Source organism: Pteropus medius, unplaced genomic scaffold (genome assembly GCF_902729225.1).
Source record: "Pteropus medius unplaced genomic scaffold, Ma_sr-lr_union100, whole genome shotgun sequence".
NCBI lineage: Eukaryota > Metazoa > Chordata > Mammalia > Chiroptera > Pteropodidae > Pteropus > Pteropus medius.
The window spans coordinates 29,041,136-29,066,845 of record NW_024340849.1 but is presented as its reverse complement, the minus strand read 5'-3'; the positions used below and the strand labels follow the sequence as shown (position 1 = coordinate 29,066,845).

The 25,710-nt window shown below is 34.9% G+C and overlaps 1 protein-coding gene across 1 annotated transcript in view; it reads left to right on the top strand.

The window, feature by feature from the left end:
• The window catches only part of GALNT1 (polypeptide N-acetylgalactosaminyltransferase 1), a 95,795-nt gene that overhangs the window by 37,354 nt on the left and 32,731 nt on the right, over positions 1 to 25,710 (top strand). Inside the window, exons 2-3 of the mRNA XM_039843103.1 lie at positions 9,106 to 9,351; positions 17,057 to 17,231. Coding sequence (XP_039699037.1) covers positions 9,213 to 9,351; positions 17,057 to 17,231 — 314 coding nt within the window. The 5' untranslated portion in view covers positions 9,106 to 9,212. The remainder of the gene's footprint in view (positions 1 to 9,105; positions 9,352 to 17,056; positions 17,232 to 25,710) is intronic.

The following is a 25,710-nucleotide window of genomic DNA, read 5'->3' as shown; positions in this document are numbered from 1 at the left end:
TTGGCCAGGACTTGGCAAATATCCAGAGAGCATGTAATTAATGAGTTATGACTCTAAAATACTGAAACTTTTTTTTAAGGAACGATATAGTAGACATGAAAGTTGTTTTCAAAATTGTCATTTTGAAAAGCACTTTCAGAACTTAACTTTTAGACTTGAGTTTAACTCCTCATCACCAGCTTCTCTTTTATGACCTTTATGATTTTTAAAATTTATTTTCTCACAATAGTGGAATTGTTCCACCATAGACATGTAAACACTTTTAACTACTAGATTTCTTTTGTAGTGGATGGAAATCATTTTCAGTAGTTAAATGGTCATCATAGCTAAGGAAGGCCAGTGGATCAAGAGTAGCCAAGATACTCCTTAAAAAGTAGTGAAAAGTGAGAAGGCTTGCTTTACCGTACATCAATAATTATTATAAAGCTATAATAATTAAGACATCAGTGTAGTGTAGAGATAGACCCATGGAAAGAACATAACCCAGGAAACCTGGTTTGTGACAAAATTATCATTGCATACTGTTAGGGAGAGGATGAATTTCCATAAATACTATTGGGACAGTAGGTTATCCACATGGAAGAAAATGACATTGAATCTTTACTTAAACCTGGAGTGTAAAACTGTAAAATATTTAGACATTGAAACATTTTTTAAATGATCTCTAGATAGATAAGAACTTCTTAAGATAGAAAACGTGAACCATAAAAGACACCTCTTAATAACAAGATAAACTATAAAATGGGAAAATATACTTGAAGTACGTATACTGACACAAGATTAGAATAGAGACTGTAGAGAGATCTTTACAAACTATTAAGAAAAAGTCAAAAGAACCCACCCAGTAGAAAAGTGGACAAGACTTCAATAGACATATTAGAGAAGAGGAAATGGAATAGCCACTAAGATACGAGATGGTGGGGAGGTTCAAATTAAAAGTTACATTAAAATACCAACTATATACCCACAAAATTGTGGGGGAAAAAAAAAGTCTGACATCATTAAGTGTTACCAAAGATATAACACATCCATAGCTCTAATTTTTATTTCTATTTTGCTTCACCCACCTGGGAAAACAAATTGGTCATATTTAGTCATATTTAAAATATGCATACCCTATGATCTAATACCCCTAAGGATATACTCTACATCAGGGATTGGTGTGGAGTGACAACTCATAGTTAAGAAAGATTTTTAACGTTTTTTAAATGGTTAAAGTTTTTTAAATAATATTTTTAATTTCAATGTGAAAAATATATGAAATTCAAATTTCAGTGTCCATTAATGAAATTTTATTGAAACACTGTCACATTTACTTGTTTATATATCTTTTATGCTGCTTTTGCGATACCAGAGTTAAGTGGTTGGAACAGAGATCTTATGTCTCACAGATCCTAAAAATATTTACCATCTGGCCTTTTTCAGAAAAAATATGCTGACCTCTACTCTAAATAAATACTCTTGCAGGTGTGTACCAGGAAACATGCTTAGGAATGTTTATGGCAGTACTGCTTGTAATTACAGAAGCCTAAAAGTACCCAAATGTCCATTAAGAGTAGAACGGATAAATTGTGGTATACTAAATCGATGGAATACTCTGCAGTGAAAATGAATCAACTACAGCTACATACAACATATAGATGGATCTCAAGAACACAGTGTTACAGTGTTAGAAAATAAGCAGGTCTCAGATTTTTCCATTTATAAGCAGTTCAGAAACAAATATAAACAAGGTATTGTTAAGGATACCAGTAAACTAAAACTATCAGGAAAAGGTAGGATGATAAATTCAGAATAGAGGTTGCCGTTGAGGAGCTTGGGGAGAAATGGGATTGGAGAAGGAACATTAAAGGTGATGTTCTTATTCTTAAACGGGGGATTGGGGGCGGGGATACGTGTGTGCTGTGTTGTGATCCTTTATTTCTATGAGGAGTTTTATACATACTTATGATATTTGATATGTTTTTGTGATTCAGGTTACTAAAAAGTATCTTTTTAAATAGTATAGTGTGCCTGGTAATGTACAGTTGTTTATGACTAGTAGAAGAGAGCCTCATCAGTGGACTAGAACCTGCTTGATTTTACCTGTAAGTTCCACTTCCTCACCCACTACCATCCCAGGTGTTCTGGTTGTGTCAGGAACCCAATTCCAGCTCTCTTAAGCAGAAAAGGGGACTAATAGAAGGAATCCTAATTTTCACAAAAGCCAAGGAAGAGTCAGGGTCTTGGTCACCATCAGGACCCTCTGCCTCTTGTTCTGTATGCCTTTGCCTGTCCTCATTCTCTTGGACTGCAGGCAGGCTTTCTCTGAGTGTTGGGCAGTTGTGGCTGACTACAATCCAGGATGTATAGGCTTCCAGCTCTGTGATTCAAGAAGCCAAGCGGGGAGGTCCTGTGGCTGGCCTGGGGCTGGATCATTTGACTGTCTTGTGGCCAGAGGGCTGAGTTTGTTACCAGAAGAAACCCTTGAGGAAGCTACTTCTGTTTATATCTATTTTATGTCTATTCTTTAAAAGTAAAACAATATGTGGCATTTTGACATAGCTTTGTGAATATCAGGGCTTTTGTGAAGTGACCATTAACATTTATTGTTGCCTAAGACATGATGCTCAGTGGTTGGGGTGGGAAGAGGAGTTAGAAATGTCTGTTGAGCATATTACTTTAATTTTTTTTAAAAAATCAGAATACAGCATGACCATGAAGATTTCTCATGCTTCCCCTTTATAGTCACACCCATCCCTTTCTTTACCCCTGATGAGGACATTTAAGACACTAAAATGAGGCAAAATAGACATTACAAACTTGTTTTAAAACGTAATGCATCTACTCTCAATTCTAAATGACTGGAAAAACACTTAACCTGTTGGTAGTAGTGTTTAACTGGAATTGGGGTTTATAAGTGGTTTTGTTATTTTTTTTCTTTTTTACTTATCCATGTTTGCTAAGTTCTTTGCATTGAGCACATGTTATTTTATAATTAAGAAAAATATAAACTTTCAAAGGTATTGCTAGAAATTAAGTCGATTTATTATGTTAGAAACTAATAGTCCACTCAAGATATCAAACATTGAATGCTCTACATTTCAGCCAGTAAATTTTATAGGAGCTTATACCATGAGTGTCCCAAATGATAAGTGTGATCTGCCAGCCTCTAAACTTGGGATAACACCTGGGAAGTAGAGTTAGAGAATATTCACATTTATATGGAATGTGGATGTCAATTTGTGCAGGAATTTTGAATTGGTTTTGTATAATTTTTTGTTAAATACTCAAGAGTGAGAATATGCTAATGCCTTAAAATTTGTTCTTGGGAGAGCGGGGCTAGGCCTTCTCAGTGCTAAATTTTAATCAGTAACATCACTCCGCTCAAAGACAGTGGCAGAAATGTTGGCCTAAATACTTTATTAGGAAGTGGAGACTATAATATTGAAACTTAAGGGGCTATAGCCATACTTATGTCGCCAGTAGGTAATAGGCCAAAATTCATGCTACATTGTTTTAACAACCTTGGCTTCAGTTATTTCTTTTTAACAGATTTACTTTTGTTGTAGTATAAGGTAGGATCTCAGTTTGTTTTACCATATAGATAGCCATTTGTCCCTGCACCATTTTTCTCCTCTGGTTTATAATAGTGCCTTCCCAATTTTCCGCACATGTATGGGTTTGTTTTTGTGAACTGCATGGTTTTAGATAGTTCTGCTTTATAATAAATCCAGTCCCCTAAACCTTCATTTGTGTTTTGATTAGAATTATATTAAATTATAATGTTACATGTCAATTTTACCTCAGTAAAAAAATTGTAGATTCATTCTGGGAAGAAACTGAGTTTTTTCCCTGAACATGGTATATCTGTTCTTTTATCTTCTTTAATAAAGCTCCACAATTTGTCTTGCACATATTTTGTTCAGTTTATTCTCAAATACCTTAGAGTTTTTCTAGCTATTTTGAATGTGATTTGTTTTCTTTTATATGTTCTAATTAGTTACTCTTACCACACAGGTGCTTGATTAATGTTACATGTTCATCTTGTATTCAGCATGTAATGAATATGCGAATGAGCTCTATTGGTTTATCTATTGATTCTTTTAGAACTTCTGTGTAGAAATCATGCTTTCTGCTAAGATAATTTTGTCTCTTTATTTTCTAATTCTCAATTTCTTTTCTAACTGCTTACTCTTTAGTACAATCTCAAATTGAAGTTAGTATGCATAATTTATCTTATTAATGTTACAGAAATGCACCAGAAGTTCCGCAATTAAATAGTTTACTATAGGTTAAAGAATTTTCTCTCTAGTCCCAGTTTGCTTTTGAAGTTCTCTTTTGATGAGTAACAATTTACCTTTAAACTTAATGGCTTTAAACAATAGACATTTATTACCTTATGTTTTCTTTGGGTCAAGAATGCAGGGGCAGCTTAAGCAGGGCGAGACTTAACTCAGGAACTTTCAGGATGTTGCAGTCAAGATGTTGGCTTACTTTAAGACACGACTGGGTCTGCTTCTAAAGTGGTTCACTTCCATGCCTGGCAAGATAGTACTGATTGTTGTCAGGAGGCTTCACTTTCTTAGTATGTGGACCCTCTCAGTAGGGATGCTTGAGTGTCCTGATATGGCACTGGCTTTCACAGAATATGTGATCTGGGAGAGAGCTAGGAGGAAGTGTGTTTAATGGCCACCCTTGAAATCATACATCCTTACTTCCACCATATTCACTAGGAGGGAAATTACGATCCACGAATATTATTTTCTGTATTGATTTTTTTTTTAAAGTCTGTCTGCCCCCACAAAGTTGCATGAGAGCAAGGGCTTCCATCTGTATATCTTTACCTTATACCTCTCTCCTTTGAACCACAAACTTTTATATGCAGCAGCTGTGGTTAACATCTCTCCTTGAAGGTATCAAAGGTAGCTCATATTCAATGTGTCCAATATCAAATTTATGTTTATTCCCATCTTAATTCTCCTCCCTTCCAAAAATAATCCTCTTTTACTGGTTCCATTTCTATGACTGGGACCACTCTGCATCCAGTTGTACAAGCCAGGATTTCCTCCTCTTTCTCCCATCTAATCATCCTTAAATCCCATGGAGTTTGTCCCTTAATATTTTAAATCTGCCTACTTTTATCCAGCTCCTGCTTCATCTCACATCAGTTTCTTCCTTTGTCTTCAGTCCACTGACTTTTCAGTGTTGGGCTCCTTGCTGTAGTGCTTTTGCTGCTCTTTGCCCAAAATGCTTGTTTTCCCCTCAAATCATGTCTTCCTCAGGGAATCTTTTTTGACAAAGTTAGGTCTCTCTATTACAAATGTGTATAATGAGATGTACCTCCCTTCAAGCAGTTTCACAATTGAAATGTCACATATATGTGACTAATGCCTACTTTCCTAGAGCCAGCTCTAAATTTTATAAGGACAGGGAGTTGGTGTATTTTGTTTATTTTTGTATTCCCTGCATTTGACACATTCCCTACATTTACTGAATTTGTGTTTATTGAATGAGTAAATAAGTGAATGAATACATTTGATTATAGTCCTGATTGGGAAATGGAACAAATAGTATATATAATTAGTAAATAAAATAACCTAGGCTCTCCTAACTGTGTTGGAGGATAACTTTTTGAATCTTTTAGTTTTTCTGGCAGAGAGTCCATCTATAAATTAAATGAATAGGTCTATTGAAGAGTCTCATATCTCATACCTCTGCCTTGTCAGTATGATGTAAAGTTAGTGATCTTAGGTCTGGGTGTGTGTTGTTAGGAGAGGAAAGATAAGCTCTGCAGTATACTCCAAAGTCTATAAAGTTTTAGGTCCAAGAGAATAAGCTCTCATTTTCTCCTAAAGGTTCTGTTGAGCCAAGACTCTTTATCTATGGCTTAAAATTTCTGGAGAGCCTCGGTTTGAAGTATAAAAGGTAGGAGAAAATAATTGTTTAGCCCTAGAAAATGTTGATCTATCTTTGGAAAAACCTGGTGTATGACTTGTAGGTAGGATAAGTAGTTTACCTGTTACAAGGGATCTCTGTACTTTGACAGTAATTCTGATTTTATAACTTTTAAAATAATTTAATAGTTAAATACATTTCAAATGGACGATTTTAATCTGTTGTGGTTGGGACAAAACAAATTGAGCTTTTAGTGACTTCCAAGATAAATTGTGGTATGTGTCATTTGAAGAAACATGAAACAGTTTTTCTTCTTCGAAATTTGCCCCCCGCCAATATTTATTTATTTTTAAGTGTTTTGAAGTTGAATTTATATACACAGTAAAATTCACCCTTAGGTATAGTTTTCTAAGTTTGCACAAATGAACATAGTCATATGACTACCACCACAAGCAAGATACAGAATGTTTCATTATCACTAATTCCTTCATGTTCCTTAGAGGGCAATCTCCTACTCCCTTCCCAGCAACTCCTGGTTGCCACTGATCTAATTTTGGTTCCCATAGTTTGCCTTTGCCAGAATGTTATATAAATGGAGTTATGTAGTATGGTATGCAGCCTTTTGTGACTACTTTTACTTAACACAGTACTTTTTAGATTCATCCATGTTATTGCATGCATATCTTTTTTAGTGCTGGATTGCGAGGAGGTTTTCACTGTATATTTGTGCCACAATTTGGTTATCCATTCTTCAGGTGATGGGCATTTGGATTGTTCCCAGATATTGATGATTATGATTAAGCTGCTATAAAGATTTGTGTACAGGTCTTCATGTAGACATGTTTTCTTTTCTCTTCAATGAATAGTTAGAAATTGGATTGCTGATTTATGCGGGAAGAAACTACCCAGCTGTTTTCCAAATAGGCTGCACCATTTTGCATTAATACATGGTAATGTATTAGAGTTACAGTTGCACCAATTCCTTGCTAACACTGGGTATTTTTCTTTTCTTTTAGACATTTGTGTCGGTGCATAGTGGTGTTTCATTGTGGTTTTAATTTGTAGTTCTCTAATAGCTAACAGTGTCCAACATCTTTCACATGCCCGTTTGCCATCTGCATTGCTGTTTTGGTGATGGTTCAAACGTTTTGTCCATTTTATTGGAATTTTGTTTTTGTATTTTGAAAGTTCCTTCTATATTCTGGATACAAGTAATTTATTAGATATGTAATTTGTAAGGTTTTTCTTTCAATCTGACTTTTTTTTAATATTTGTAACAGTTCCTTTTGAAGAGCAGAAGCTTTTAGTTATAAAGGCTGGTTTATCAATCTTTTTACAGTTTGTGGTTTTTTTCCCTATGTAAGGAATCTGCCTAACCGAAGGTCTCAAAAGATTTTCCTTCTCCTTTATCTACCTTTTCCCCTATACCTCCTGCTTCCTTTATACCCCTCTCCTTTCAAACACTCCCCGCATCCCAACTGCATTTAACGTCCAATTTTAGAATTTAATTTTGCCACTCAGAAAAATTAAATAGGAGTGGATGCAAAGTTATAAAGATTTACATTTAAGTATTCTAGGCTGTAAGCATTAAAAACACACACACACACACACACAGCAGATTTTAGAGAACATAAAGCTACATTTGAATCCCAGATATTGTACTAGCAGTCAGTCTGTTTGTTTTGCCAGTGATCAAAAGAGGAAGGCTTTCATGTGAAGTAGCTCAGACTATAAATTTATATATATCTAGCTTCTCTGGAGAGAACTATTGTTGCGTGACATTGCACTCTAATGCTTTTGAGTCTCCCCTCTCCCCAGTTACCATAGTTATCAGTAGTTGCTCATCACGTGTGACACAACATCAGATATTAAGTTTGATTTTGAGGCAAGAATATGACAGCACCCTTTTTCTCATTGTGCGGTCAGGGAGTGTTGGTTCGATGAAAGGAAAGAATATAGGCAAAAGATCAAAGTTTCCATAGAGATGAGCAGAAATAATACTTTAGATTTATAAGTATCACTTAGTATTTGGGGGGGTGCTTTTCAAGTTGCCGTCTAGCAACCTTGTGATGTAGGCAAGAACTGTTCTATTTTTTTCATAGATAAACTCTCTGGCCTGTCCTGAATTGTTCAGCATTTGTGCTGCCTGCCATAGAACATATTAGATAGAGTTCCCCTTGTAAGAAGCTGCTGCATTGCCCATCAGCCTAATCCTTCATAGCATCTGCTCATGTGGCTTTCACTGTGGGGCATATGCACAAAGTGTGTGTTTCCTTCATCGACCTAAATGCATTTGGCTTGGCTTTTTCCTGATCAGGGGTAAAACAGGTCTTTGAAAACCTTGATATCAGCTGCTCATCAGATGACTTCATACCTCACTGAAATCTCTCAGAATGCTCCAGAGTTCCCCAAGACGAATTCTTCATGTGCCAGAAATGTTTCTAGTCAAAGTATCCCAAATGACTTTCTAAATCTGGTGAAAGTTCCTCACGTCATTTTCTCATATATTAGCATATTGAGGTGGAGAGTGCATGTGCAAATAGGAACTAAAGATCAGGGAAGTCTATAAATTTACCGTCAACACCAAGACTAGGTCTCAGATCCTTAGAATACCTTTTTCTTTTCCATTATTCTTTCCATGAGTCTGTTTCTCAATGGCTGGTGACCATAGCATTTTAAGAATGAGATTCAGTAGGACAGAGGGGCAAGAATTAGCCCAATAAACTGCTATAGTACAGGCTACTAGGAGTACTCATATTAATTTTTGGGCCCTGGAAACTGAATGTGAGTAGTCAAAATGGACTGAGAATCACTGGTTTCTTAAACTCCTGTGGCAATAAATGGCTTAGCTTCAGCTTAGCATTTAATATAGCAATTAAACAGAAGGCAGTTAAGCCCCATGTATTTAATGGATATGAGATCGTAGCTCACTGTTTTAATTTGCATTTTCCTAATTATAGTGAATTGAGCACTTTTCTACATGTTTATTGGCTATTTGGGTTTCCTTTCTGCAAAGTGCCTGTTACATCCTTTACTTATTTTCCTTTTGGGTTGTTGTATATTGATTTGTAGGAGTTATTTGTGTATTCTTGATACTATTAATTTTTATGTATTTTAGAAGTATTTTTCTAAGTGTGATTTATAAACTTCATAGTAAAATTTCATATGCATATTCTTACAATTTTCTAGGTTCTAAATTTTTAAGTTAATCTTTTTTTTTCTCTCTAGGTTATGAATGTGATTTCTGATGAAACCAGATTGGAGGAATTTTCATGATCTTTGTATATTTATATATATATATATATTTTAAAATTTTGCATTTGACTTAAAGTGCCATGAGAAAATTTGCATATTGCAAGGTGGTCCTAGCCACCTCCTTGATTTGGGTACTCTTGGATATGTTCCTGCTGCTTTACTTTAGTGAATGCAACAAATGTGATGAAAAAAAGGAGAGAGGACTTCCTGCTGGAGATGGTGAGTGACATTTTATAATAATATACTCATTTTAATAATAAGTATGTTACAGGTTTTTTGGTTTAACTAATTTGGATACTATAAAATTTATCATTTTTAAATTAATAGTAATCCCTGGTTTCCACATATGGTGATCTTATTTCCAGCAATTCTCTAGTGTGTTCTTCTAACAAAAGTATTAAAGTGTCATGTATAGAATTGCTAAATTAAATTTTTGTGTTCACTGTTAAATGTAGTTAGTTTTGTAGGAAGCTACATTATGTTATCAAATAATATAAGGAATCTCATAGTTAGAACTATCAAAATTGTACAGAAGATTACTCTAATGCCATAACACTGAGTGGAGCATTGAAATTGTATTACCAAGTATCAAAAGATATTTCTCCTACCTTCCCATCTCAGTACTAAGGGGAACAGTCATTCTAGATAGATGTGATATGAAGAGTTCTCTTCCTTAATGCTGTAGATAGTTCCAGTTAGCATTTTTAGGGAGGGCTTTTGAAAAGATCATGCTCTAGAATAGGGGCTACAGTGAGTACACTGCAATATCCTAGTGTGGAAAAGAAAGGAAACACAAATATGAAGTATTTAGGTAGGCTTAGTTGCCAGTATTAGACTCTAGTAGTACCTATGCTAAACCCTAATTTTTAAAATTTCACTTCCTCGAAAAGTTTTAATAAAATATGTTTGCATTCAAAGTCAGCCTGTGTTTGTTGACTTTCCTGGTTTACTTTATGGCCCTGCTGTTTAGTAACTTGATTGGGTGACAGAATGCTGTGTCCTTAACTCGCTGTCTACATTTAAATCGGAGAGCAGGTATTACCATTCACCAATAGGAAACTAAAACATTCTTTTTCCAAAGAGAACAGATAAACTTTTGTCTCACCCCATCTTAATTCATTGCCATTTATAGTGGGAGTTCATAGTGTTCTATCTTAAATGCAAAGGAATGGAAGTAAGAATAGGACCTATAGTATGTGAAGGTCTACTTGGCAAATATTTTTTAAACTCTAATGTATGCTGGGCAGTGGAATAGGTGCTAGTGATGTACAGTTCATCAACAACAAAAAGACAAAATTCTTCCCTTTCGGAAACTCATAGTCCAATAGAGAAAGAATAATAGTAAAATACCAATATAATAAATAGCATACTAGAGATGTGCATAAGAGCAGAAAGGAAGGAACGCCTTGCAGTGTCTGCAAAGGTGCAGTAAGGAGTTAATGCTTAAGTTGAGTAGTATCAGGGTGAGCAGATGGTTGTTAGGTTTGGTGGGTTGAGAACACCTTCCAAACAAAGGAAAGAATCATGTGCAAGATGAGCAAATGAGAGAACAGAGCTGATGCATAGGCGACTGTGAGGAAAGAGCATGGGTGAAGCTTAGGAGGTTAGCTGAGGCCACATCACAGAAGCCCTTTAATGGCACGCTAAGGATTTTGGTATTCATCCTGTAGGCAGTGGCATGCCATTGAAGGATTTTAAACATGAAAATAAGTAACCTCATGGGATCTGGACTTCCAGAAACAGTTTGGTGGTCATGTGGCTGATGTACTGGAAGGGAATGAGACAGGAGAGACCAGTTGTGAGGTTGTTGTGAAAGTTGGGAGATATTCTCGGAGCCTACACTATAATGACACTGGAAATGGAGAGAAAATAAAATGGATGAGAAGTATATAAATAGTGGAATTTACATAACTTATAGAGCCATTGAATATAGGTAATAAGAAAAAGAGATGTCCAAGATGACTCTTAGGTCTCTCTGTCTGAATTGATAGGCAGTAGGGCCCCCAGAGGCGGAACTCTTTGATTAGAAAGTGGCTGGATGAGTTGGGTTTGGAATATTTAACTTTGAGGTGCTGATAAAGATGCTCTGTGGTAGGGAGTGGTTGAAGTGGAGCACATAGATGGTAGTAGTTTAAGCCTTGTCTGTACATGAGACTGCACTGGGAGCATTATGTAGAGTCAGAAGAGATGACTCTGTTGGAGAGCATCATGGAGTGTCAGTGAAGGAAGAGAAAGAGGCCTCTCTGGAAATCAGAGGTACAAGGAGAAGCCAGAGTGAGCAGGTTCATGGAAACCCAGGAATAGTGTTTGTTCAGAGATTTTACCTGAGATTAAGATGAAGTGTTTCTGATATGTTTGGAACAGAGGGTTTTTTGTGACCTTTGCAAGTCCCCTTTCAATTCCAGCAGATTTGAAGTGCTAGTGAAGTCGTAGAGATATGTAGCTTATTATTTTAGGAAGCTTCGATGCAAAGAGAAAGAGGTAGTATAGTGAGATAGATTAAAAGAAAGGAATGGAGCCAGCATTGGTTTTCTATGTGTGTATATATATATATACATATGTATTATGTATGTTGAGGAAGAAATTTAAAATATAAGGAAAAGAAATAGTTGAAAGAGCAAATACTTAGCAGATGAGACTGTGGTATCAAAACCATAAGAAAAGGATTATCCTAGAAGAGGATTCTAAGGTTAATGCAGATTTGAAAACCACTACTGGCATAAGCATCAAAAAAAAAAAAGAAGTAGCTTTAATACAAAGTTCCTAAGTTCAAAGTAAAGGAGAACTGATCTGGAAGTAACAACAAGGAGCTATGAGATAGCATCATTACCTTATTGGAAATGAAGAATGAAGTTCTCGCAGAAAACATGATGAGGTTATTGGGCTCTAGGGAAGAGTCAGATTTGTGTTAAGTCTGGGGTAGATAGGGCTTCTCTGTTGAAGAGACAAGACAAAGAAACTTATAATAGCCCTGGAGGTGTCCCTTTATTTAGTGGGACAGACTGAGAAGGAAGTCAGCAGTGGAAGAATGAGAGAGGGGCTGAGCAGTAAGCCAGAAAGTGAGTCAATAGCTGAAGGGACAGGGTTTGAGAGGCCAGCAGTTCCAGATGAGGCTTCAGAGCATGTTTTTAAACTGTGATTTATATAGCCTTAAGGGATTGAAGGCAGAGAGGGGAGAAAATGATCCAGGGAGGGGGACAATTGATGCTAACAAGAACAGTTTGAAAAATCTGCTCCTATGTGAAGTTTCAGTGCAGTGGGACCTGAGAGGTCCCAAGTAGTGTCAAAGCCTTGAGGTTGTTTAGGTTACCAACAGGTGAGGAATTCTTGTGGCGCCTCTGAAGAGATCTTTTAATAAAGGTGTTGGGAGAAGGTGGCTAGGTAATGGCACCAAGAATGTTGACCTTCTTAGTGGAACTGGCAAGTACACTCAGTGACCTAAAAGAATATAGGTCTCTTTTAATCCATAAGGTCTCCATGATCTTTGTTTTCTATAGCATTTGAAAAACCAAAATAAAATTAAATTGCAAAAAAAATGAGCAGACATAATACTCCAGAGCAGTTGTTTCAGTATTGCAAGGATCTCATTTCTGAACATTCTTTGAACTGTTTTACAGTGCCAGTTGGTGAAATTTAAGAAATTCTGCTCTGTATGGTGTGAATAAAGGTGTTCTATCTTTAAGTAGAATGGATTGATTATCCTTATGATAGTGCTAAAGCCCTCATGTATAAGATTGATACTGATAACAGTTTTCTAGGATTCATTCAATTTACTTGTTACTTGCTTCAAGTGCTATAGCGGGCCAGTATTTGGTAATTATAGAAGGATTCATTTGGTTCTGTTTTCCTGAGCAGTTCCTTCTTGTAGTTTTATTGTATTTTATACCCCAAGCTATAGCAAACTTCTGTTTAGATTGGGATCCCCTTGAAAAACAAGGTTAATGTGGCTTCTGTCCTGAGATTATTTTTACTACTCTTTTGCTTTCCAGAATTAGCTCATTCATTCAATGTATGGATTTGGATGTTATATAGAACATTCAATACTTTCTTAAATGCAATTCCAAGTCAGAATTGATCATTTCTGCCAGCACTGTACTTGATTTTCAGATCATTAAAATGTTGATGATTTAAGTTTTCATGTGCTTATGCTAGAATTACTTCAACTATCAAACATTAGGAAGAAGGCTTTGAGAACAGTTTATAGAAGAAACTTCTGATGATTAAAAATTTAAAAATAGTAGTAGTAAACACTTTTAGTAACTATTACAATTTTTTGTGTTTAGAGTTTTATATACTAAACACATTTCAAATAAATTGAACATAAAATTGGAATGAGGGTTGAAACTGGCAAGGATGTTGAGGTAACAGTTATCAGTGAATTTGTTATATATAATATTTTGATGTTAAAAAATAGGTAATTTGCTGTATTTTGTCATAGTTTACCTTTATTTATAGAATACTTATTATTTTATATACCACTAAGCAAAAACATTCTAATTACTGTTGTAAGTCACATCTCAGAGATGTTAAAATATTTTTAAAAATTAAAAGGAAAAAATATTTGGAGTAGATGAAATATAATGCATAAAAACAGTAAAGATAATTGTGTAATAAAATCCTTTGGGAGAAATGATCGTAGCCTTGTATTAGTATTTTTTTTTTCCTCCAAAAGGGTATCATATAACTTTATACCTCTTTTTTACTTTCCATGACAAAAATAGTAGTTTGTGAGATTAAGTACATTCAAAGGTATGTCATGTGGTTTGTATATGGCAGTATTCAGAGTAAACTTGTAGTTTTCTTGGTAATTAAGTTTTCTGAAATATGAAACTTCTCTACATTGTCATGTAAGTAAAGTTTAACTGAACTATATAATAAAATGTTTGTTCTCACATAATACCTTGGAGTAACATCTTAGTCACTCCCTTTTCAAAGTTGATTTGAGTTTTAGAAATGATGTGCTTATAAAATTTTATGCCAAGAAAGTTTTTTTTTTTTTTTTCAGTTCAGGAAATTGATGATATCCAAACCTTATTTTAGTTACTTTCAAACAAAAATTTCTCTTAACTCACTTTTAATTTGCATGCAAGACTAGTAAGTAGAATACATGGAAAGTTAATGCTTATCCTCTTTTTTTTAGCTGCTTTTTAATACTGCAAGTGCATTAGTAGTAAAAATATTCACTAGCCGCACATATTTTATCTTGGTCTCTTTGCCAAACAGAAGTAGTTAACTAGTCCATTTAATTCTTGAGGATATTATAATTCCTAAATTAGAATATTGTTACATTTTGTAAGTCATGCAGTAATCATGTAACTTTTGATTAATGGTAATTTTAAATGTGGCTCAGAAATGTCATGTGTACCAGTAGTTTAAAGTGTGTAATGTGGGCACTACACTAGATATTCAAATTATTAATAAGTACCAGGTGAGCAAATGTATAAAATATTGCAGCAGTAGGGTTGTATATGGTGTATAGTTTTGCATTATTCTTTAAGATATCAAGGCCAGAATTTTTTACTTCATAATGATGGGGCAAGATTTTAACTTTCTGGTCATATAGTCTCTTATGCTATAAGGAATCAAGATTATATTTACTAGTTCTTATAGTAGTAATTTCTTGAGTCCTCCTTCATGTTTCTCCAACTCCCATGGAAAATTTCAAACAAACAAAAGTAGAGAAAATAGAAAATTGAACTCCCATATACCCATCATCCGCTTTCGCAGTTGTCAACTCAAGGCTAGTCTTGTGGAATGAATACATGGATATTTACTTTTTTCTCTTCGTCCACCTCCCCGCCTCCCACCCCCCACTCCCCTTTTTTATTTTTTTTGCTTTTGAAGAAATTTGGGTATCTTTTCCATTTTCCCACAGTCAGGATTTGCATCTCTTTAATGTTTTTTATCATGTCCTCCTGTCCTGTGTATATCCTGTGAATTCATAGGTAGATTCAGAGGCTTGATCAGATTCAGGATCTTTTTTTTCCTTGCAGCAAAAATATGTTATAGATGGTGTTTATATTAATACTCTTAAAAAACAACAACAACTGAGCACCATGAAAATGTTTCCATTTTAGCTTTTCTTTAAAGCATCATCTTATACTAAAATAGGGCACAGATAACTGAAGGGTATTTATAATCAGGGCCACTAGATGTCTCCCACCTACTCTTTATGTTATCTATGCCATGCACAAAAGATAATTGTCACCTCTGGAACTCTACTGCTTTCTATTGACCCCTGAACATCCTAATCCCCAATCTGTTGATTGCTCTTTATTTTCAGAGACCAGTAAGTAGAATTGGTTCTAAGAGTTTTATAATTTTTGACTTTTAAAGTATATCTGTTACTTGTATTATAGTTTTTATTATGCTTGTCATTGAGAACTTTTTTTTAATTCTGCCAACCCTTATATTTAAAGAGCGTACCTGCTGGACAAACATTAGGCAGGATTTGTTTTTAAAAACTATTACCAGAATTTCCTACAATTTTAAATGTTATTTCCTAATATTTTCTTGTCCCTCCTAAAACCATAGTTTATTCTGAGAATGGGGAAAGTTATTATATACTATAGCTTTTCTTGATGGTTCTCTAAAATAGATTTTTATATTCTAGACACAGTTGTTAAAGACACAACAAATAATTTCATATGCTGCAGCTCTCGTATTAACAGGTTTGATAGATTGCTTTGTACCACCATCTGAAACAATCATCCTTTAGGTTGGCTTTACCAGCTACTGCTATTTGTGGGCAGATGAAGCCTGCCTGGAGCGAGATACTTTGTCTGCTGCTTTAATGTCTCCATTTTTGTGCAGATACTTTGGGGATGCCTAAAGAATAAACTGCAGGAGAATAAAACTTTCAGCTTAAAAAAAGTAATATCCCAAACAGATATTTCCATCCCATTATTGTCTTCACCTAATTCTATACTCACTTTAACATTCTTATCCAAATTTAATACATCCTAGAACCTGTTTTTCTTGGAAAGTTTTTAACATCTCAAAAGCGTATAACAAGGAACAAGATTTGGGAACTGCTAATCTGAATTGCTAATGATGCTCCACCTTGCATGGTGCTTATTATAATGTCCATTGTTATCAATTCTAGGATCTCATTTTGATTTATTAATAGCACTTTTACTCGCATATTAGTTCAGCATATAGTTATAAAACTCCTATAAGACACTATGCTAAACTCTACAGAAGGTACATAAATGAATCAAAAACCCCAGCTAAAGAGAATATAACCTATGGGGGAGCAATCATTATAGTAAGAGATGGCAATTGGTTAGAGACATAAGAACTCTGAATGAAATGATGTGGTAGTTAAGAGTAGTAAATAGAGAAATTCAGAAAAGCTAGAGGCAAGAAAAGCCGTTTATTGGGCCTTGAAAGACAAATCAGTGTTTGGTATTGCAGAGCTTGGAGTGAGAAGGAGATGCCAAGGGAATGGACCTGTATGAGCGAAGGCACCAAAGCAAAAAAACGTGAGGCACATTTGGAGGAAAATAATGAGTTGCTATTTGAGGTTGAAGTACTGGGGAGTCGGGTAGGGAGAGCCTAGCAGGTGGTAAGTTTGGCAAGTTAGGTTTAATTCTACATTAAACAAATTGGACTTTTGGAGACAATGGGAATAATACAGGGAAGGTTATGCTTTAGGGAAGTTAATATGGTAACAGTATTTGAGATGAGCATGCCAAAGCTATGCAGTGATTCAGATAAGTGGCGCAGTGATTCAGGTGAGCAGGTCTTGAGGACACTGGTGTGGAAGTGGAGGACAGGGAAGCCCCTAGGAAATGTTACAGACTGGGAGAGGATGGGTTCAGAAATGACTTTGGTTGTTGAGGGCACAGTTTAAACTCAAATGTTATTAATAGAAACATGAAATAATTGCTATAAAATTGTTAAGTTTCCTCCCTGTTCTTAGTTCTAGAGCCAGTACAAAAGCCTCATGAAGGTCCTGGAGAAATGGGGAAACCAGTTGTCATTCCTAAAGAAGATCAAGAAAAGATGAAAGAAATGTTTAAAATCAATCAGTTCAATTTAATGGCAAGTGAGATGATTGCACTCAACAGATCTTTACCAGATGTTAGGTTAGAAGGGTAAGTATTTAGTGTTCCTGATAGTATTTAATTTGTATGAAAATTATGTTCTCAATTCCCAGTAAATTGTACTTTAATGTCAGCTGTTCTTGAAATGAATGTTACATCACTAATTTACTACTTAACTCATTTAAAAATAATTAAGTACTGATAAAGTAATACCTCAAGTTACTGTTGATCATTAGGACTATGTATTTCAGGTTTTGGAAAATAATTGTTTTTCTTAATAGTTTAAGATGGTAGGGGGTTTTATTTTATTTTATTATTTTTTTTAAAAAAATTAATTGTTTATTGGAGTAATATTGGTTAATACAACTATATAATTTTCAGGTGTACATTATCATTTGACATATGTATATTGTGTGTTTACCAAAGTCCAGTTTCCTCCAGCTATATTTGATCCCCTTTACGCACTTCACCCTCCTCCTAAACCCTATAATTGACTCCTTCTACTACCCTTCTACCTCCTCCCTCCTCCCCCATCGTACTAGTAACCACTAGTCTATAGTCCATGTCCATGAGTCTCTGTTTGTTTGTCCTGCTCATTTGTTGCTTTTAGGTTTATATCCCACATACAAGTGATATCATGTGATTTTCAACTTTTTATGTCTGGCTTATTTGGCTTAGCATGATTATCTCAAGGTCCATCCATGGTGTCGCAAATGGCAGTAGTATTTCATCTCTTCTCATAGCTGAGTAATATTCCATTGTATACATGTACCACAGCTCCTTTATCTAATCATCTATCATAGGACACTTAAGATGCTTCCATGTCCTGGCCACTGTGAATAATGCTACTATGAACATTGGTGTGCAAATATCTTTTTGGATATGGGTTTTCAAGTCTTTGGGGGTAAATACCGAGTAGAGGGATTGCTGGGTCATATGGTAGATCAATTCTTAGTTTTTTGAGGAACCTCCATACTGTTTTCCATAGTGGCTGTACCAATTTGCAGTCCCACCAGCAGTGTATGAGGGTTCCTTTTTCTCCGTATCCTCTCCAACATTTATTACTTGTCCTGTTGATTGTAGCTATTCTGACAGGCGTGAGATGGTATTTCATTGTGGTTTTGATTTGCATTTCCTTAATAGCTAGCTATGTTGAGCATCTTTTCATATGTTTGTTAGCAATTTGTATGTCATCTAGGGAGAAGTGTCTGTACAGGTACTCTGCCCATTTTTTGATTGGATCGTTTGTCTTTTTGTTGTTATTGAGTCATATGAGTTCTTTGTATATTTTGGATATTAGGCCCTATCAGAGGCATTGCTTGCAAATATATTTTCCCATTTGGATGGTTCTCTCTTTTACCTTGTTGATGATTTCTTTTGCTGAGCAGAAGCTTTTTAGTATGATGTAGTCCCATTCATTTATTTTTGCTTTTACTTTTCTTGCCATTGAGGTCAAATTCATAAAATCCTCTTTAAGTGCAAGGTCCTTCAATTTAGTTCCTATGTTTTCTTCTATGCATTTTATTGTTTCAGATCTTATATTTAAGTCCTTAATCCATTTTGAGTTAATTTTGGTATGTGGTGATAGACAACAGTCTAGTTTCATTCTTTTGCAGGTGGCTTTCTAGTTTTCTCAGCACCATTTATTGAAGAGGCTTTCCTTTATCCACTGTATGTTTTTGGCTTCTTTGTCAAAAATTATTTGCCCATATAAATATGGGTTTACTTCTGGACTCTCGAATCTATTCCACTGGTCTGTGTGTCTGCTTTGCTGCCAATTCCATGCTGTTTTGATTACTGTCACTTTGTAGTATAATTTGAAGTCAAGCAGAGTGATGCCTCAAGCCTTGTTCTTTTTTCTCAGGATGTCTTTTGGCAATTCGGGGTCTTTTGTGCTTCCATACAAATCTGATGATTTTTTGTTCCATTTCTTTAAAAAATGCCGATGGGATATTGATGGGGATTCATTAAATCCGTATAATGCTTTAGGTAATAAGGTCATTTTAACTATGTTGATTCTTCCAGTCCAAGAACATGGAATATCTTTCCATTTCTTTGTATCTTCTTCAATTTCTTTTGACAGGGTCTTACAGTTTTCATTATATAGGTCCTTCACTTGTTTTGTTAAATTTATTCCTAGGTATTTTATTTTATTTTTGTTGCAATTGCAAAAGGAATTATTTTTTCCACTTCTTTTTCTGACACTTCATTATTAGAGTATAGGAACGCTATGAATTTTTGAACGTTGGTTTTGTATCCAGAGACTTTACTGTATTTGCTTATTGTTTGTAGTAGTGTTCTTGTGGAGTCTTTAGAGTTTTCTATATAGAGAATCATGTCATCTGCAAATAGTGACAGTTTGACTTCTTCGTTTTCTATTTGGATGCCTTTTATATCTTTTTTTTGTCCGATTGCGCTCGCTAGGACCTCCAGTGTTATATTGAATAACAGTGGTGATGGTGGACAACCTTGCTTTGTTCCTGATCTTAGAGGGAAAGTTTTTAGTTTTTCACCATTAAGTATAATGTTGGCTGAGGGTTTGTCATAAATGGCCTTTATTATGTTAAGGTCTTTCCTTCTCTACCGATTTTGTTAAGTGTTTTGATCATAAATGGATGCTGTATCTTGTCGAAGGCTTTTTCTGCATCTATTGATATGATCACATGATTCTTATTTTTTAAGTTGTGTGGTGTATCACATTAATTGATTTACGTATGTTGAACCATCCCTGTGCGCCTGGGATGAAGCCCACTTGTGGCGTATAATCTTTTTAATATATTGCTATATTTGTACGCTAGTATCTTATTTAGGATTTTTGCATCTGTGTTCATGAGAGGTATTGGTTTGTAGTTTTCTTTTTTTGTGTTATCTTTACCAGGTTTTGGTATCAGAGTAATGTTGGCCTCATAAAATGTATTGGGAAGTATTGCCTCCTCTTCGATTTTTTGAAAGAGTTTGAGGAGAATAGGTGTTAAATCTTCTTTGAATGCTTCACAGAATTCACTGGTGAAGCCATCTGGTCCTGGACTTTTACTTTATGTTAGGTTTTTGATTGTTTCAATTTCCATACTGCTGATTGGTCTATTTAGATTTTTCAGTTCTTCTTGATTCATTCTAGGAAGGTTGTATTTTTCTAAGTACTGGTCTTTTTCTTCTAGGTTATTAAATTTGGTGTTACATACTTATTCTTGTATGATCCTTTGTATTTCTGTGATGTCAGTCATAATTTCCCCTTTTTCATCTGGTAGGAGGTTTTAAACTCTATTCAAAAGATTCATATGATCAGTTTTTAAAAAAGATTCTTTTAAGTGCTGTATAACTTAAAACAAATATACAGTTGTACATGTACAGATAGATTACTGAATTTTTATTGCTGATATGTATATTCCTCTCTAACCATCATCCAAATTAAGATATGTTTCCATCACCCCTGAAAGTTCTCTTATGTTTCTTTCCAGTCAGTACTCCTACCTGAGAGGCAGCCTTTGTTCCGATCTCTCTAAATATAGTTGAGTTTTGCCCTTTTTTTGAAATTTTAAAAAATGAATCAATGTAATATATATTCTTTTGTGTCTTTGAAATCCATGTTGTGGATATATCAGAAGTTTATTCTTTTCCATTGCAGGGTAGAGTTTTGTTAATGTGAATATAACATAGTTTATTTACACATTGATAGGCATTTAGGTTGCTTCCACTTTTTGACTATTATGAATTAAGCTGTTGTGACATTCTTGTGCTTATCTTTTGAAGGACTTAAGCTCTCATTTCTCTTTGGTATCTATTCGGGTAAAGGAATGGGTATACATTTATATAGCTTTTGTACATGCTGTCAAAGATTTTTCCAAGATGGTTGTACTAATTTACACTCCTGTGTACAATATAAGAGACCCAGTTGCTCCATATGAGGAAGGTAATACAAAATATCTAGACTATAGGACAGCTGGCCCAGTTAAAAACAGAGGAACTGTACAAAAAACAGGTAGGTTAAGTGAATTTATCTGCAGCTGAGACCCCTAGCCACTTTGCTTCTATGGCTTTCATTAATGCTAGCAACCAGGCCTTCCCCTCCAGGCAAGAGATTGGACTAGCTCTAGAGAAAAAAACCTACAGACACCGACGTCAGAGATTCTCCAATTTGTGGCACAGCCTGATCACCCCAGTGCAAACTCATAGTAAGCTTGATGCATCTACATTTATTGTGACTATTGATATATTTGTACTTCTTTTAGGTTGAACTATACAAAATTGATATTTTAACTATTTTGACTTAGGAAAATTAGTTTCATAAAGTTCAATCTAATCTTGTTTTCTGTTTACCTTTTTAATTTTCCACTCATTTTCTGCTTTGCTGATTGATATCATTTCAGATGATAAACTTTTTAGTATTTGTGTTTTTCTCTCTCATGGTTTGGTCTATTCATTTAGTAGTAAGATCTGTAATTGTCAAGAAGATATGGATTTATCTTCATCTACATGCTTAGTGCACATAGTGTACTTTTGCACTGGGTATTCATATTATTCTTCAATTCTAAGACATTTCTAGCTCTAATCTCAGATAATTGCTACATCACCATTTCCTCCAGTCTATTCATCTGGAACTACTCATATGCATATACTATAGCTGCTCAATCTATGCCCGTATTTTTTCTCCCATTTTGAATTGTATCTAGGTGACTTTCTCATTAATATCTTGATAGTGGCAAAGTCCAGGTCTAGTTCTGCCATTTATTGACTGTCTGACTTTGGACAAGTTACTTTACCTTTCTGTACCTCAGTATCCTTATCTGAACAATAAGGAAAATATCAAAAATTGCTGTGACGCTTTGTAGTGCTTTGAATACTTCCTGGTACTTAGAATATAGAGAGGGCCTTTTCAGAAAGTGAGCTCTAGGTCCTAGTTTGATTTTCAGGAAAAGCCAACTCTAAGCATGCTTTTCCATCCCCACTCTTTTTTTATTAATCATTTTCTGGCTTCTGAAGTGTAATCACAATGAAATGTTAAATGAGAAATATCACATTAATACTTAACTATCCCCATACTAAGTTGGACAGAGATGGCCAGCAGATGCATTTCAAAACAATTTCCAGAGGTGGAAGGATAAGTAGTATGGGACAGCCCCTAGAGTGCAGCTTTTTCACTCCCTTTTCTGAATCCAGAAAAGCCTTCCTTATTCTTAGTCATGGACTCAACTGGTGGTATAAACTGGCAGTGTTCAGATCATCCTGTGCCTGCTAAGAACCTTTACAGCCTTGTAGGGTCTCCACGGGCATATTTCCTGGAGGAAATATGGAAAGGATATTCTTTCCTGGAGGAAAGAATAACATTGTTCCGGTGTCAAAAAGAGTTAAATAGAGTAACAGTCAAAGAATAACTTGCAGCGTGTGGTCTTAGGGAAGCAGGTTTAAGACAAATTCCAAATCACCTAATATGGCAATTCCATTCTATATAATTAGTTTTGGATGCTTAAAAAATAGTAATACTATTTAGTCAGTATTATGTATCAGGCACTATATACATTATTACATTTAAGCAGTTGAACAAAGTAGTAGTATGCTCAGTTTACTGTGGGGAAACTTGGATTTTAGGAAATTAAATGATTGGTGCCAGAGATAGTTAATAACTGACCCAAGTGAAATTTGTCAATGATAAAACATGTAATCTTGATCAGTGTGCTCTGCCATCACTTTTATGGTTAGTTCTTCATTGATCTTGTCTGAATGAGAGTACACAGGGGAGAAATTATGTAACATTGCTAAACACTGCCTGGCAAGTAGTCAGACATCTTAAGAAATACAGACTTGTCATTGGTAAATGGAAGTAATAGGCTAAATTTAGTGAATGACCAAGAATGCTTTAAAAATCATAGTTTAAAGGCATATAAAGAGCATTAGATTATAGTGCATATCTACCTTGATTTGGAATTAAGCTTCTTCATGTTCTAAGCCTGTTTCCTCATCTGTAAAATTGAGATAATAATACCTCTTGGTGTTTTTGTAAGGATAAAGTGGGATAATGCATATAAAACTCTTAATGCCATTTCAGGCTGTAAGAGGGTTAGGATAAGTAGAGAGGGACTTTAACAATTGAAAAATAATAAAAATTATAATTATCAAAAGACTTCTGTTGTTCTGTATTCTTGAATTGTTAGGTATTTGTATGGATTGATTCTTTGGTAAGCCCAGTCTTGGTGAGATGAACACTATTTTAAGCAAATTTAAAAATGTCTGTTTCCTGAAACACCTCTGACTCAGGCAGGCACTCAAGCTAATTCTCAGACCATACAGTGAATTTCATGCATTAGAGTTTATTCAGTAATCCTTTCATTTATATATAACAATAGTCCTCATTATATAGGCCATCTTTTAGTATTGTACATAGGAACATAAATGAAACCTTGTGTTTTCACTCATTGTTTAAAAACTAGGGATTTTCAGTCAACTCCAACTCCACTCCAGTATATAACTCACTCCCATTAATAGCATCATTCACTATGGTAGTGATGGTGCAGTTCGAAAAACCTGCCCAGTGTCATTTAAGTGTGTGCATATACATTTATTTCTCCTTTCACCAGTTAATGGACATTTGGGTTGTTTCCATTTTCGGGCCATAAATTTGCATACAAGTGTTTGTGTGGATAAATGTTTTCATTTTTCTTAGGTAGATTCCTAATTGCTGATTCATAGGGTAACTATGTAAGAATTTGCCAAACCTCTTTCCAGAGTGACTGCACTATTTACATTTCCATCAGCAATGCATGAGGGTTCTAGTTTCTGTACATCTTCACCAACACTTGTCTTCGATTGTCTTTTTTATTATAGCCATTCTGTTGGTTGTGAAGAGTAGTATCTCATTGTGATTTTAATTTATAGTTCCCTAATGTCTTCATAAATGATATTGAAGATCTTTCATGTACTTATTATATTCTTATATCTTAAATGTTTTTTTAAATCTTTTGTCCATTTTTAATTGGATTATTTGCCTTCTTGTTAATGAGTTGTAATAGTTCTTTATATATTCTGGATACAAATCTTTTATCAGACCTATGATTTCCAAATATTTTCTCCTAGTTTGTTGGCTTTTTATTTCCTTAATGCTACCTTTTGAAGCACAAAAATTTTTAAATTTTGATGAAGTCAGATTTATCAGTTGTTTCTTTTATGAATTCAGCTTTTAGTGTCATATCAAACTTAATGGTACAAGACTAAAAGCTTTTCCCCTAAGATGGGAAACAAGGAAAGAATTCTGCTGTCCACTTCTATTCAACATTATACTTGAAGGTGGTCCAAAACCTGGAAGTACACACTGAAGAAAGAGAGCCCTAAGAGAAACACTCTCTTTCTGGTCTGAGGAACAAGAAAGGGGTGGGTCTCTTGATGGTTAGAAAGTGGAGAAAACCCTCTATTTTTTTCTCCACCACCTCCTCCCATCATCGCTATTAAAAACTCTGAGGGAGGAGGCTTCTCTCTGACCAGAGGATCTCTGGTCTCCAGAGCATGTAGAAGCCCCATTGTTTTTCTTTTTCTGACTTCTCTGCTTGGCCAAGAACACAGACACAATCACAGGAAGCACGTAGCAGAGAAAGGAAACTATAAAGCCTCAGCTTTCTAGCTGTGTTGGAACACTCAACATAAATGATGTCAGTTCTCCCACAACAGATGTATAGATTTAATGCAATTCCATTCAGAATCCCAGCAAGGGGTTTGAAATTTAAATGGAAAGATAAAGGAAATAGGATAGCTATAATAATTTTGAAAAAGAATACAGTTGGAGGAAATACATTACCGAATTTAAAGACTTACTCTACAAGACAGTGTGGTATTGGCAAAGAGACATATATAAATTGGTGGAACAGAATAGAAAGTTCAGAAATAGATCCACACAAATATGGCTATTTGGTTTTTGCCAAAGGTACAGAAGCCATTCAATAAAGATTATCTTTTTCAACAAATGGTGTTGGAACGATTAGACATCCATATGCAAAAACATTAAACCTAAATCTCATGCGTTATATGAAAATTAACTCAAACTGGATCATAGATCTAAATCTAAAACCTAAAAATTTATAACTCTTAGGGAAGATATTCAGGACCTGGCTACATTATGCAGAGAGTATTTAGACATGACACCAAAAGCATGATTTAATTTTTTTAGATGATAAATTGAACATCAAATTTTAAAACTTTCATTCTCCTAAAAACACTGTTAAGAGAAAGAAATGAAAAGCTACAGACTGGGAGAAAATATTTGCAAACCATACTTTCAATAAAGGACTTATATCTAGAATATATAAAGAACTCTCAAAACAAACAACCCAATTAAAAAAAAGTGAATGCAATAAAATGTTAAAAAACTTGACACTTCATCTGAGATGCTAAATGGATGGCAGATGAGCACATGAAAAGACATTAGCCATTGGGGAAATGCCGATTAAAATGCCAATTAAAACCATGAGACACTACTTTATGCCTATTTAAATGGCTAAAATAAAAATTACTGACAGTATCATGTGCTGACAAAGATGCAGGACAG